The following is a 14,169-nucleotide window of genomic DNA, read 5'->3' on the forward strand; positions in this document are numbered from 1 at the left end:
TAACCGGTGCTCAATAACTATGAGCTGAATGAATGACTGAATGTGCACTAAGCAATGCTGCCTGGGAGTCTGCCTTTCCAGCAAAGTTTCTCTCAGCATAATTCTGCTTATATCTAATTTATATGTTGGGCATAAATTAAGGTGTTCATTAAAAAAAAGTAAAGAATGATTTTATGGTTGAAATCAAGTTTGAAATATCTATTGATAATTCTGTGCTACTATTTCTGGTTATTATTTAAAAACAACAACAACAAATTACAACACCTCTTGCTCTCATTTTCTTCTATGTATTACTAAATTCTATGAGACAGCTGTGTCTATACTGTATTCATGGTAGAAAGAAGGATAATCTGTGCTTTGACAGATAAATCAGTGATGACTAGACAGACAAAGGGAAGATGGGACATGCCAGTAAAAAGGAAAAGCATGTGTGAAGGCAAAGAGTCATGGGAAAACATGGCAAGCTTAGAGTGGTGAAAAAGGTGGTGTGACTGGAAGGCAGGGTTGGAGGATGGTAGTAAGATTGGAGCAGGATCCCACCATAAAGAGCCCTGCATGCTTGGTTAGGACTTTGGCTGTAGTTGGTGGGGAAGCAAGCCATCAGATATTTTAAGAAAACAGAGATGACATGATAATATTTGTGTTTCACTAAGAGTTCTGTAGTCCCAATGTTGAGGTTAGATCTTTGGAGTTGAGAATACTTGCTAAGATACCTCTTGACTTTGGGTTGAGTGAATATCATAAATAATTCAAAAAGGTTTTCTTTTTCAGACCATGACATTCATTTTTTTCCCCAGGGTTGTTTTGCAGAATTCTGAAAAATGGTTTCTTACATACTACCATTGTTACAGGACCCCAACATTTACCCAAAGATAGCCGTTGGGTCAGGGTTTCTGCACTATAGTCCCTTCTGTGGTCGCCAGAAATATGTTACAGGAAAGGGGTCCTGATTCAGACCCCAAGAGAGGGTTCTTGGATCCCATGCAAGAAAGAATTCAGGGCGAGTCCACAGTACAAACTTCGACTTATTAAGCAACTTTATTAAGAACATAAAGGAGTAAAAAAATGGCTACTTCATAGACAGAGCAGCCCTGAGGGCTGCTGATTGCCCATTTTTATGTTTATTTCTTGATGATATTCTAAACAAGGGGCAGATTATTCATGCTTCCCCTTTTTATATATAGAGTAACTTCCTGAAGTTGACATCGCATTTGTAAATTGTCATGGCACTGATGGGAGTGTAGCAGTAAGGATGACCAGAGGTCACTCTTGTGGCCATCATGGTTTTGGTAAGATTTAGCCAGGTTCTTTACTGCAACCTATTTTATCAGAAAGGTCTTTATGACCTGTATCTTGTGCCAACCTCTTATCTTATCCTGTGACTTAGAATGGCTTAACTGTCTGGGAGTGCAGCCTAGTAGGTCTCAGCCTCATTTTACCCAGCTCCTATTCAAGATGGAGTTGTTCTGGTTCACATCCCTCTGACATTTCCCACCTCCATTTTGTAAGAGAACCCTTAATCATAAGGGTTGCAGAGGGATGAAGATCCATCTTCTGTAATGTCTTCAGGCTTAATAGGGGTGATGATATTCCTGCCTAACTATTAGGGTCTCTTGTGATTGGGGTAAAGAGGAACTTAGTTAGAAAGCATCAGTATGGTGAGGGCCATTTATAACTCTTGAGTTTTGACAAGAGGTGGTATCTGGAAGATTGATAAGTGTTTAGTTTAAGAAAACATTCAGTAAGCTTGTTCCTTATTCCTACACAAAGAGTGTAACAGTAATATATTCCACAAGAACAAAACAAAATAAATTAAGTTATTCCAGGTAAACTAAATTAGAAGACTTTTCATGAACTAGGCAACTGTTGGAACTAAGCTGATATGGGGTTGTTAGCTGATTGTAATATGCTCAGAATTAGAATACTGATCCAGGTTTTTATATTTCCCATCCCTCTTGTTTCTTCTAAACAGCAGTCAGAGATCATTGGTTGGTTCACAGGAATAAGTGGGGTTAGCCTAAATTGCAGAAACAAACTTAAAAACAACTGATGAGACTAGAATTTAATAACAAGTGTACCATAGTTCTTGAAAAATACTATTTCTCTCTCCAGTTTCTCATTTTTACTAAAGACAAATTATGGTAAGACTGATTTGCTTTATTATACTTGGCCTGAAAACTTGTATAAAGTTCAGCAAGAATAATTATTTTTCACATAGGCTTCTTAATTGGCTTTGATGGAACTCTGTTTCATAAGGAATCTCATATAAGAGTTTTTTAAAGCCAAACCCTGCCATGGGTTTGTACCCTCAAATACCTATGAGTTGGGTAAATTCCTCTTCTTTTGAAGTTCCAAGATAACTTGGGGCTCCTGGACCTGTGAGAAAGTGACATTCTTTACTTACCATAGGTCAGAAACCCTGTACAGGGACTGTGTAGGCAAGATATGAGGCTAGTTCCCCAAAGGGCTTTTATTGGCTCTACAAGTCAAGTTTGATTCCTTAAAGGAAAGCACACCATTCCAGCCAAAGTCTTGGTAAAATAACCAGTTTCTCCAGTTGTGTCCTGTTACGGAAGAAAACAGATTCTTACTGCACTTAAGCAAATAACTATATTGCCATAAGTTAAGAATACTCATAACTAGTTTCCAAATTCTGGAGAAATCAGGTAGAGAGAAACAAATATGTTCCACATTTTGTTCACAGCAGTATACTTTGCTCAATTGCTACAAATAAATAGCTCAAAAGAAAAGTTTCCTTGACTCTGAAAAAACAAAGGATCAGCAACGTTTTAAGCAAAGTTAAAAAGTTTTCTATTAGTTCAGTTAATTCAGTTAACTCCTGTTCTGTTTGATATTCATGAACATTCCAGCTCTTCACGAGAGTTCTGAAAGTTATTTTCTCTATTCTAATGTTACAATTTCCAGTTATTAGAAACCTGCATTTAAGAACACCTGCTAGAGTTCTATAGTTGATTATAAACCACTTTCTAAAGAGGATTAAAACAAGACAGCAGTTGACTGTGGATGATAAAAAGTTTTAGGACAGTCACTATTAAAGCCACAATTGATAAGGACCTTTGGTTACTTCTGTGACATGCAAAGTTTTACAATAACAATTAGAATTATTATAATTATATTTATTAATAACATACACTAAGTCATATTAGAATTATAGGAGTTTCCCATAACTTTAGAACATATACCAGTAACATATTTATGCAAATATAGTCCAAAGAAAGCAAAACACCATTTCACATTTGATAATGCTTCCTGTATGATTTTTATACCAAAAAAGCCAAATTTCACCTTTATAATAATGTACTATTAATGTTAAACTGAAATTTTAAATAAAACTTTATAGACATATTTACTCAATTTTAATGTTTAACCATAAGGTTAGATTCTTATAAACCTTTTATAACCCTTTATTTTTTTTGTAAAACAGCAGATCAGTGCTCTAAGAAAAACCTGTTGTGCTTCTATTCCAATGTCTAATTTACCGAAAAACTGAATAATACCTCCTTAACTTTAGCCAATATATTTACACACAGAATCCTTTACAATTACTTTTTATAAACCTCCCACAACCTGTTTAAATCTTTAGCTTTATTCTATCTAACTTAAAACAATTCTTTAACCCCTTATGCAAAAAGAATCCACATTCCCAGGCCTTCTTACAATCTTTTACCAAGAGTACATTCTACTTTCCTTACACACCTTACATGTAAAACTGTATCTTCACTAGTCTCAATTACATGTTATGTTGTTAACTTTTAGTGACTTTTACTTTTGGTGAAAACCTTGGTTGGTAAGCAGTTTTAATCATGTACTAGGTGTGGAGCCTAGCCTAAGATATACCAGGCAGAAATGCAGATAAGAGCCAACTCTCCAGCATAGCTAGGGGTCGTGACTAAGTCCACATGTCCCCAGGCCTTACCTTACTTAAGAAGGCAAGTTGTACAGTAAGAGTTATAGTGGCATTTTATTAAGCATTTAGCAGGCCTAACAACCTTTGAATTGCACAACATTTTTTTGCATAAATTCCCTTTCACAAATCCTTTCACTTACACAGATCATCTGAGACATTCTTGGACTTTCTGACTTGCTCTAAACATCCCTCCTTTTAAACAACCAGTCATCTTACTTTAGGACAAGAATTTACGAGACAAGATCTTTTTTTATATAAAATCTCTTTCTTTATAATTTGTATAGCTTGGGGGCATGGTGCCCCCAAGGTCTTATCTATATGATGCCCCCAGGTCTTATCTGTAATCTAATGACTTTGAGGTAGGTAAATGGAACAATTTTTAAAAGTTAAAGAAGCAGTGTATGACCTTAGCAAACTTAGGCATTTAGCAAACTTAATATCTGACCTGCATAATTTAGACTAAATGTTTTTATTTTATCAATAATTTTAAAAACTTTTTATTTTGCAAAGATTACTAAAGTTACATGAACTAAAAGGCATTACAGTTTTTTATTTTGCTTTCAAAATATTTAAGTGCTTATTTTTGTTTCAGCCAATTAATTAGAGCTCTTTTATATAAACATTACACACAACACATATATAGCTACACAGAAAGACAGAAGGTTACTACAGTAGTTATAAGATTTTTCATTTGCCAGTTTCTAAGTTTCTTACTTGGGTTACTGGGTTTAGGTTCATGGGTTTTTTTTTTGGCAGAGTCTAATCCAACCTCTGACTTGGAGTTCAACATGTGGTCTCTGGGCAAGATGGTCACCCTGAGTAATAGAAATGATAAGAAAGGGAAAGGAGAGACAGAAAAACATTGCCTGTGGCAGGGTGGAGAAGGTGAAATGTTCAGGGAGGTCAGAGAAAGGCCCGCCCATTGCAGCAACACTGAAAAGTTCAGGCAGCTGCTTCTCGGTAGCAAAGGGATCTTTTCCAGCAATCCTGTCAACTCTTAAGTTGCCCCTTTCAGGGAGGAAAAACCTCCCCATAACCCACAATCCTGTACATTCCTAACCCTGTCACCCACAGCCATCAGCAAAGAGTGCAAGGCAGATTAATCCAAAGAGACTAGCAGTTAGCATCCCATAGTGCCAAACCGGTTCTTAGCTGAGAGGGACTTTACCGAGAGGGGCCTCTAACCCCCTAAATCTTAGAAGGGACTCTAGCCCTCCTAAGTTGGGCCTCTAACCCAAGGTCAGTCAAGCCTCATTGCCTTTTATTAAGAGGGGCCTCTAACCCACTCTGTCTTAGGAGAGACTCTAGCTCCCCTAAGTTGAGCCTGCAACCCAATCTCATTCTTTATCTGCGTACCCCACCACTTACCCAAAGTCATCCAATCAGTGCTGTGGTCTGTTTCCTTTGGGGGATGGTGGTTTCTTCAGTATCATCCCTTCTGTAGTTCACCAGAAATATGTTACAGGACCCCAACACTTACCCGAAGGTAGCGGTTGGGTCAGGGTTTCTGCACTATAGTCCCTTCTGTGGTTGCCAGAAATAGGTTACAGGAAAGAGGTCCCGATCCAGACCCCAAGGGAGGGTTCTTGGATCTCACACAAGAGAGAATTCAGGTCAAGTCCACAGTACAAAGTGAAAGCAAGTTTATTAAGAAAGTAAAGGAATAAAAGAATGGCTATTCCATAGAGCAGACCTGAGGGCTGCTGGTTGCCCATTTTTATGGTTATTTCTTGACGATATGCTAAACAAGAGGTGGATTATTCATGCCTCCCCTTTTTAGACCATATTGGGTATCTTTCTGACATTGCCATGGCATTCGTAAACTGTCATGGCGCTGATGGGAGTGTAGCAGTGAGGACAATCAGAGGTCATTCCGTGGCCATTTTGATTTTGGTAGACCGCTTCTTTACTGCAACCTGTTTTATCAGCAAGGTCTTTATGACCTGTATCTTGTGCCGACTTCCTATCTCATCCTGTGACTTAGAATGACTTAACTGTCTGGAAATGCAGCCCAGTAGCTTTCAGCCTCATTTCACCCAGCACCTATTCATGACGGAGTTGTTCTGGTTCACATGCCTCTGACACCATAGCTCGTACAAAGAAAATTTATTGCTCATCTTAATGAAGAGTCTACTTTAATTTATTAATATTTTGTTGCAAAGAGGGGAGAAACAACTCTGATAACAAACAAAAGTCACTTTTAACCTAAATATTTTCTTCTGAAATATAATTTTAATTGTTTGTAACTATGAAATCCTCATTAGGAAACCTACCTACAATAAAATGGATTCAAGGCAGAATGCATGGAAACTGAGACCAGTGGGCCAGGTGTGAGAGTCGTCTTGAATGATAATTTTACTCCATCGCTTAAAACCAAGTTTTGCCTTGGCTAAGACAGTTATTAACCTTTCATTTCCAGAGTAAATAACAAGATACTTATATTTTGATGACAAAAACATCATGTAACACACATGCTCTATCTAAGGTTGGGGAAGGAAGGCGCTTGCCAGTGGGTGTGACTTTGGTTGATCTATTTTAGCATTTAGTTTTACCTTGTCACTTTTTGATATCTGGATATAAATAGATACCATCAATGAAAATAATAAATCAATTAGTGTCATATGTTAAGTGAAACAAAAAAGGAAAGATACTCATAATGTAATAAAATCCTCTTTTCACATGCCAATAAACAGAATATTGCAAATATTGGAAGATTTCATTTGCAACATGAATCCTGAAAAACATTATTAAAAGGAAATAACATGACTATTACCAAAATGAATAGAAAACAGTGAAAGCCCTATATGGTAAATGCATTGAAATAGAGCAGTCTATTTTTCCATTAAGGTATTCAGTGTAATGTTTGTGTATGTGTGTATGTATTTAATTTTTTTTGTTCTTCTAGAGCTAATTTCATTTTCAACTTGGAAAAAAATATTAACCTTAATCAGTGCTTAAAATATCTTCAGGTTTGTGCTGAAATATTTTCTTAATTCTGTCTGGAAAACTATCAAACTGCCCAGATGAAGACTTCAGACAGAGTGGAAAGTGAAAAAAGCAAATTGTTTTTGTAGAGAGTTTATGCAACAATAAACTCTGTAGGAGGACAGATGTTCTGTAGTAACAGTAAGAGCTAGTATTTCCTCTGCCCTTGCTATGTGCCAGGCTATACTAGGCTCAATTCATGCCCTGTCATTTAATTTCTGCAATAAGCCTAAGATATAAGCACTATCGTTATTCCCATTTCACAGATGAGGTTTAGAGGAATTAAATAAGGTGCTCCAGGTTACAAAGGTTGTGATAGTTTTGAACCCAGACTGACATCCTCTTGAGCCTGATCTTTTTCGCTGCCTCTAAGTAAAGACTCACAGGCAGCACATGCTTCTGTGTCACTCTGACCACGCCCCTATCATTCCACTTCTTTCATTGTATTGCAGTTGTCCCTTTACACACCCACCTCCCACACTTTCTGGTTAGCTCCCCTGAGGCAAACACAGTGTTTTACTTATCCTTCTAGTTCTGAGGATTTAGCATAGTGATGTGACCCTTGTGGAAGCTCAGTAAGTGCCTGTGGAATGACTAATATATTGTCCAAAGTTACTAAAGGTTTATATGTTAAAGAAAACATTGCCTTGTTATATACAATAACTGATGTGAAAACAGTGTCAATTACTTTTAAAGCTGTGTTAGGCATTCCTTTCCTCAAAGATCAGATTTTTCAGAAAGGTGGGTGAACAGATTGCTGCTGCCTATAGGAATTTCAGGGAGTATGAAAAAAACCCAGAGATGATTAAATAATGTGAAATGTATGTACAGTATTAAGAAAGGTTAAGAGAAGGGATACTGAAAGCCTAATTTAATTAATGGTTTTTACATTAATGATGGGCTTGTCTTCTCTACAGGGAAGCAACCCATTTTTCATTGATAGTGACCCCCAAATAAAAGGAATAGTCCTGGCTAACACGGTGAAACCCCGTCTCTGCTAAAAATACAAAAAAATTAGCCGGGCGTGGTGGCATGCGCCTGTAGTTCTAGCTACTCGGGAGGCTGAGGCAGGAGAATGGCGTGAACCCAGGAGGGCGAGCTTGCAGCGAGCGGAGATCCCGCCGCTGCACTCCAGCCTTGGCGACAGAGTGAGACTCCGTCTCAAAAAAAAAAAAAAAGAAAAAAGAAAAAGAAAAAAAGGAATAGTCAGACATTTTCAAGCCTTAGGAAATGTTTTAAAGCTTAAAATGCAATTAGTAGAGCAAAGAAAATGATTTCATATGTATTAAAATATTATGCAGTATTACTTAATGGGGTAAATCAATTTAGCTTCAGCTTTGAGGGATTGAAATCCGATCAAAGAAAACCATTTCTGGTTATAAGGAATAGTTTACAAAGGGGGTTTGAGGAGCATTCTAAATGAGTTTGCACTTGCATCCTTAAAATGGGTGGTATTAACTTCCGCAATCACGTCTTGCTCCACGATGTTCTGATTAAATATGATGATAATGTCCATTTTAATCTGGGTCTTTAATCACCCTGTCAGAAAGCTGTAGCCAATAAAAGCTCTCTACTCCTTGCTGTATAAGCATACTTCTGCCATTTGCTTCCTCTTTTAAAGGATGCCTAAAGCTTGAATTCTACTACCTGCAGCAGTGTTCAGAAGTCAAAGACCAGAATGAAAAAGGACTGCCATACAAAATAACATGCCCACCCTGCCAGCACTGACATTTCCAACCACCCAAGCCTTACAGAAGGCTGGTCAATACCCTTGGCCCTCCCTGGACATGAATTTATTTATAAAAGGAAAACCTTCAGAGTGAAGAAAATATATCAAGGGTGGAGTTAGTCTGCCAGTGCCAGTATGTCAAGTTGCCAGGGTGCTTTTGTTGATTTTGTTTTCTGAAAGCTGTCTAGCATGAATCCACCTCCAATGTGGAATTTTGATTTAGTTATAAAAAATTCTGAAACATCTGCTAGATTAAAATGAATGTTCATGCCCTATTTTACTTGACTCTTTGATGAAATGATATTAACTTTTTTCTGAGACTCTTCCTGACCACCTCAAAATTGTTTTGTTTTTGTTTTGAGGCAAGGTCTTGCTCTGTCGCTCAGGGCTGGAGTACAGTGGCACGATCTTGGCTCACTGCAATCTCTGTCTCTTGGGATAAGGTGATTCTCTTACTTCAGCCTCCCAAGTAGCTGGAACTACAGGCGTGCACCACCACAGCCAGCTAATTTTTTTTGTCTTTTTGTAGAGACAGGGTTCCCCATGTTGCCCAGGCTGGTCTCAAACTACTGAGCTCAAGTGATCCACCCTCCTTGGCCTCCCAAAGTGCTGGGATTACAGGAGTGAGCCACCTTGCCTGGCCAGGGTGTTCTTTCTGAGGGGAGAGCTATACTCTTCTCAAAGCATTTACTACATGGTTCTGCATTGTCATGGTCCATGTGCTCATCAGTCCATCTCAGTGGATTATTACCTCCTTGAGAGCAGAGCTGTGTCTTGTTCCCTTTGCCTTCCCAGTACCTAGCAGGGTGTGTAGCAGACATAGTCATAGTCAATAAATATTTGTTGGATGATTTTTTTTTTTTTTCTGAAGCGGCCCTTTTCTCTTTCCTTTTCACTTATTCATCTCTCACCTTCTTTAGGTCCTCTCCATCTGTCCCAAGGACATGAGAGCTGATATCTGTGTTCATCTAAACCGGAAGGTTTTTAATGAACATCCTGCTTTTCGATTGGCCAGCGATGGGTGTCTGCGTGCCTTGGCAGTAGAGTTCCAAACCATTCACTGTGCTCCTGGGGACCTCATTTACCACGCTGGAGAAAGTGTGGATGCCCTCTGCTTTGTGGTGTCGGGATCCTTGGAAGTCATCCAGGATGATGAGGTGGTGGCTATTTTAGGTACTGTGAACTTTCCTAATGTAGTAGCAAATGCGTAGTAACAGTTTGAGATATTTTACTTCTCGCATTTTTAAAGAGAAGTTTCCTTTGTTTGGTAACTTTGGAAATTGGGTCACTAATGAGATGTGAATCTTAATGAAAACTAATAATGCTATTTCAGCAGAGAACATTAGTATCAGTCACAGCCTAATGGGCTGAGTTTGATTAAACTTTCTTTGGCAACAGTAGGACAGTACCTTTTAGACTAAAGGTGGTCACAGCCTAACGTGCCTTGTAGCTCCGTGCTAGTAAGTGTGAAAATGGCTTGTGGAATGATTGACATGGTAGTGATGTAGGGTGTTAGTCTCAGAAGGGCAATAGAACCTGTCTAGTTCAACCCTTTTCTTTAGATAGGAGCCAAGGGAGGCCCAGAGAAGCTTAGTGACTTTCCCGATTAGTAAATGATTGGAGGCTTGAATATAGAACATTTTACCCCAAAACTTTCTCCCTCATCACAGTCAACCTAAGTAGTGAGCTGAAAGTGTGGAGGAGGTTAATGAGTCTGGCCTTTTATAGCAGAGTGATCACAGTATAGGTAAATTAAATTTAGGTTTATAAAGCTGGTTCTGTCCATCTATATTAATAGGCCATAAAAATTATTTGGCTAATCATAAATTCATTTTAAAATTTAGAGCATTTTAGAACTTAGAATTCAGTAGATAGTTGTACTAACCACAACCACAACAATAAAAGGGCAGTAACAGTATATATAAGTGATAAAATAAAAAAATGTTGCGTGTTTGGGGACAGTGTAGGATATACAGCTTGGCAAAAAAAAAAAAAAAAAAAATTGCCAAATGACCTTTTAGATCATTTTCTGCTCAAATATCTGCAGCAGGTTCCTGAAATGCACAGATATAAAAGGAAGTAATAATAAGGTCAGAGGAGAATCATTTCTTGTTTTTTTTTTTTTATCAGGTAAAATAAGTTAGAATTGCAGAATGTCGACTTCATTTTGATCACATTTTTCATGGCTTGTGTCTCATGAAAAATGAGCTCAATTTTTAAACTATTGGATTTTCAGCTACCGAGGTCAACCTACCATAGCTTGAATGCCACTTATTCTCAAAAGTAAAAGATTAACTGATAGACTTTAAAAACTACAAAAGCAAAATCCACCACAATATAATGAAAAACTGACTTCAAAAATACCATTACTTGAAAAATATAGAATTGAGAATGGAAAAGCAATGACCCTTCATAGGAAAACAGGTTCTGTAAAAATTGTGAGTTCTAGAAAATGGCTCAGGGCTGCAAATGACTGAATACCAAGGTTTGTAAGCTTTTCCTTAACAGCATATAAATAATATTAGAATTACAGTTAGATTTCTTCTAGGAACCATCTTTATTTTTTTCAAGAAGAAAATACAACAGTTTAGAGTCAACATTCTCGGTATGTTTAATGCTCATTAGTGCTTGTTCTGCTTTGTTTACTGGAGTATAAAGGAGATATAAATAACCCTTCATAAAAAGTTGTACATTTCACCAGAACAATCCTTTGTGGTAAAATGAAGCATATTTACACTACAGCCATTCTTGTTTGCTTAAAGAAGAGAATAAAATACAAGGCCAAAGCAAATATATTTTATTTTCCTGAATGTCCACGTCAGTGGTGGTTAGGAAAAAAATATCAAATGTATTGCATGAAAATGAGTACCCTCGTGATAAATTACCTCAGCTGTAGAATCATTATCATTTGCTTTGTCCCGTTTTCTTTATTATAACTTCACTTGGGTAACTCCTTTTCTTAAAGAAGGTTGGAGAAAACCCTGAGTACAGTGCCTCTGGCCTGGGTCTGCTAAAATGAGACAATTTGCTCAGTGAGACCGACAAAATGCATTTTCCTTTCATTTTAAAATAAAATGGTAACTTGTTTTGCCCAATGACACAGTAAAAATGAACACAGGACCCCCGGGTATTGGACCCATCTCATCATATATCTGTCACATTTTATTATTTTGAATGTGTGCTTTTTGTTCTCTCTCCTCAAAAATCTTGGAATTCAGAGACTTTTTACATCTTGTGCTTAATGATTCAAATTATAGAGACAGCTCTCTGGCTGCCTTTCTTATTTCTATAGGCTCTGAAAAAGACTAGTTCTTTCAAAAGTCCATCAGATCAGGAGTTTTTGTTTGTTTGTTTAACATACAAAATGCTTTAATAATGTTTTAAGAAAGGAGGAGGAAAATAGTAACTTACCAGCACTATTTTTTCCTGATTCTCCTCTTCTTCCTCTTCTTCTTCTCCTCCTCCTCCTCTTTCTTCTCATTTTTGATAGTTTAATTTTGAAATAATTGCATGCTTAATGAAAAGTTGCAAAAATTATCAGGGTGTGAAGGGATTATGTGTATATAAAATATTAAATATATATAGTATTAAATATATATAATCCCTTCACACCCTGATATATATGTGTGTGTATATATAAGTTGTGTGTGTGTGTATATATACACACACACATATATCTAACAAGATATATATGTATATCTTTAAGTTCTGCTTTATTAAGTTGATTCGGTCTTTATAACTTTATGTATTTTTTAAATCTTTTTGATTTGTCCTGGTACTGAGAGTGGCAAGTTAACGTATCTTATTATCTAACATATCTTATTATTATTCATGCATTTTATCTATGTCTCCTTGCATCTCTTGTAGTTTATGCTATATAACATTTGCTGCTGTGTTATTTGGTGTACAGATTATTTATGATTGTTATGTCGTAATTGTCAACTGTGGCCTTTGGCATTGAAATATGCCAAAAGCCATCATGTTTAATACTCTTTGCCTTTAATCTTGCAAGGGTCAGAGAGGAACAAAATCTCTACATCCCTCACATCTGAGGACACCTCACAAAAATGGGAACTTGCCTAAATTAGTCTGATAGGAGAAATAAGAAGGCCTTGCTATCTCTTCCACTGATTCATTTGCCAGTTAAAAGGTAGAGAAGGGAGGTTATTTTAAAATTAATTAGAATCTCTGAATCCAAAAACAGGTGCAGTTTCATCTTTTTGGATTCTTGCCACTAAACAGTCTCTTGATAGGCACATAAGTCTTTAGTGTGTCAAAAGTGCTAAGGAGTTTAATGAATAAGTTCTGAAGCATAACTAATTAATGGAAAGATAAAAAATTTAGTCAACAAATAACCTCCTTTAACACTGGAGGATGGCTTCAAGATGTTTTTCTAAATAGGGCATATGAATATAATTGCAGTTCATGTCTTTTTTCAATTTGAAGTTCTTTCAGTTCCTACACCTCCACCTTTTTTTTTTGACCTTCCCACTTTTTATAAAACACAAAGAATTCCAAATTAAGTTCATGATGCATACATAATATTTTATATTCTTTAATGTCATATTCCTTTTTAGTTCCTACCCTATAATTACTTAATGTGAACAGATTTGTTGGTATGGCTGAAATAGCCAGGTTAATTCTCAATGTCTTGACAAGTATATTGTGCCTTTCTGAAGTTATAAAAATGACATTTCCCTGCTAACAATAGACTCTGCTCCTAAGACATTTGTTTTGTTGTATTTTCATTTTGTCTTTTTTCATCTGTGTTCATTGATTGTTAGAATCATAGGGCTGGAGTTATTAAACTAAGACAATCTCTATTTAAGTGTTTTAATTGTAACTTCAAATTCTTAAGAGAGCTATGCTTGTTTATGGATGGTTTGGATAGAGGGATTGAAAATTGTTATGGAGTTAGGAAAAAGCATAAATGAGGATAGGAATAACATAATTAAATCAACTTAATAAGAAAGAGAGTCTTTAGCACTTGAATTAATATTTTATTTTAAGTAGAATCAGTTATTTAAAATCCACTGTAGGCCAGGCATGGTGGCTCTTGCCTGTAATCCTAGCACTTTGGGAGGCCGAGGTGGGTGAGTCACTTGAGGTCAGGAGTTGGAGACCAGTCTGGCCAACACGGTGAAACCCCGTCTCTACGAAAAATACAAAAATTAGCTGGGTTTGGTGGTGTATACCTGTAATCCCAGGTATTTGGGAGGCTGAGGCATGAGAATTGCTTGAACCCAGGAGACTGAGGTTGCTGTGAGCTGAGATCACGCCACTGTACTCCAGCCTGGGCAACAGAGTGAGACTCTGTCTCAAAAAAAAAAAAAAAAAAATATAAACGTGTGCATTATCAAAGAAAATTTATAAATTACACTGCTCAAAATCAGAAATCTCCTTATTTTTATTACAAAAATAAAAAATATGAGATGTAAATGAATAATATTTCCTTATTTTGAGAATCTGTGAGAATGTGACTTTTATGCTGTAGTTAAATTTCTTCCTGTGCACTTGCTGTTAGAAG

The 14,169-nt window shown here is 36.8% G+C and overlaps 1 protein-coding gene across 1 annotated transcript in view; it reads left to right on the forward strand.

Annotated features, from left to right (window-relative positions):
* KCNH5 (potassium voltage-gated channel subfamily H member 5) overlaps positions 1 to 14,169 on the forward strand; it is a 344,305-nt gene that overhangs the window by 231,663 nt on the left and 98,473 nt on the right. The window contains exon 9 of the mRNA XM_050795870.1: positions 9,563 to 9,815. Within this exon, the coding sequence (XP_050651827.1) occupies positions 9,563 to 9,815 (253 nt within the window). The remainder of the gene's footprint in view (positions 1 to 9,562; positions 9,816 to 14,169) is intronic.

This window comes from Macaca thibetana, chromosome 7 (genome assembly GCF_024542745.1).
Source record: "Macaca thibetana thibetana isolate TM-01 chromosome 7, ASM2454274v1, whole genome shotgun sequence".
Lineage (NCBI taxonomy): Eukaryota > Metazoa > Chordata > Mammalia > Primates > Cercopithecidae > Macaca > Macaca thibetana.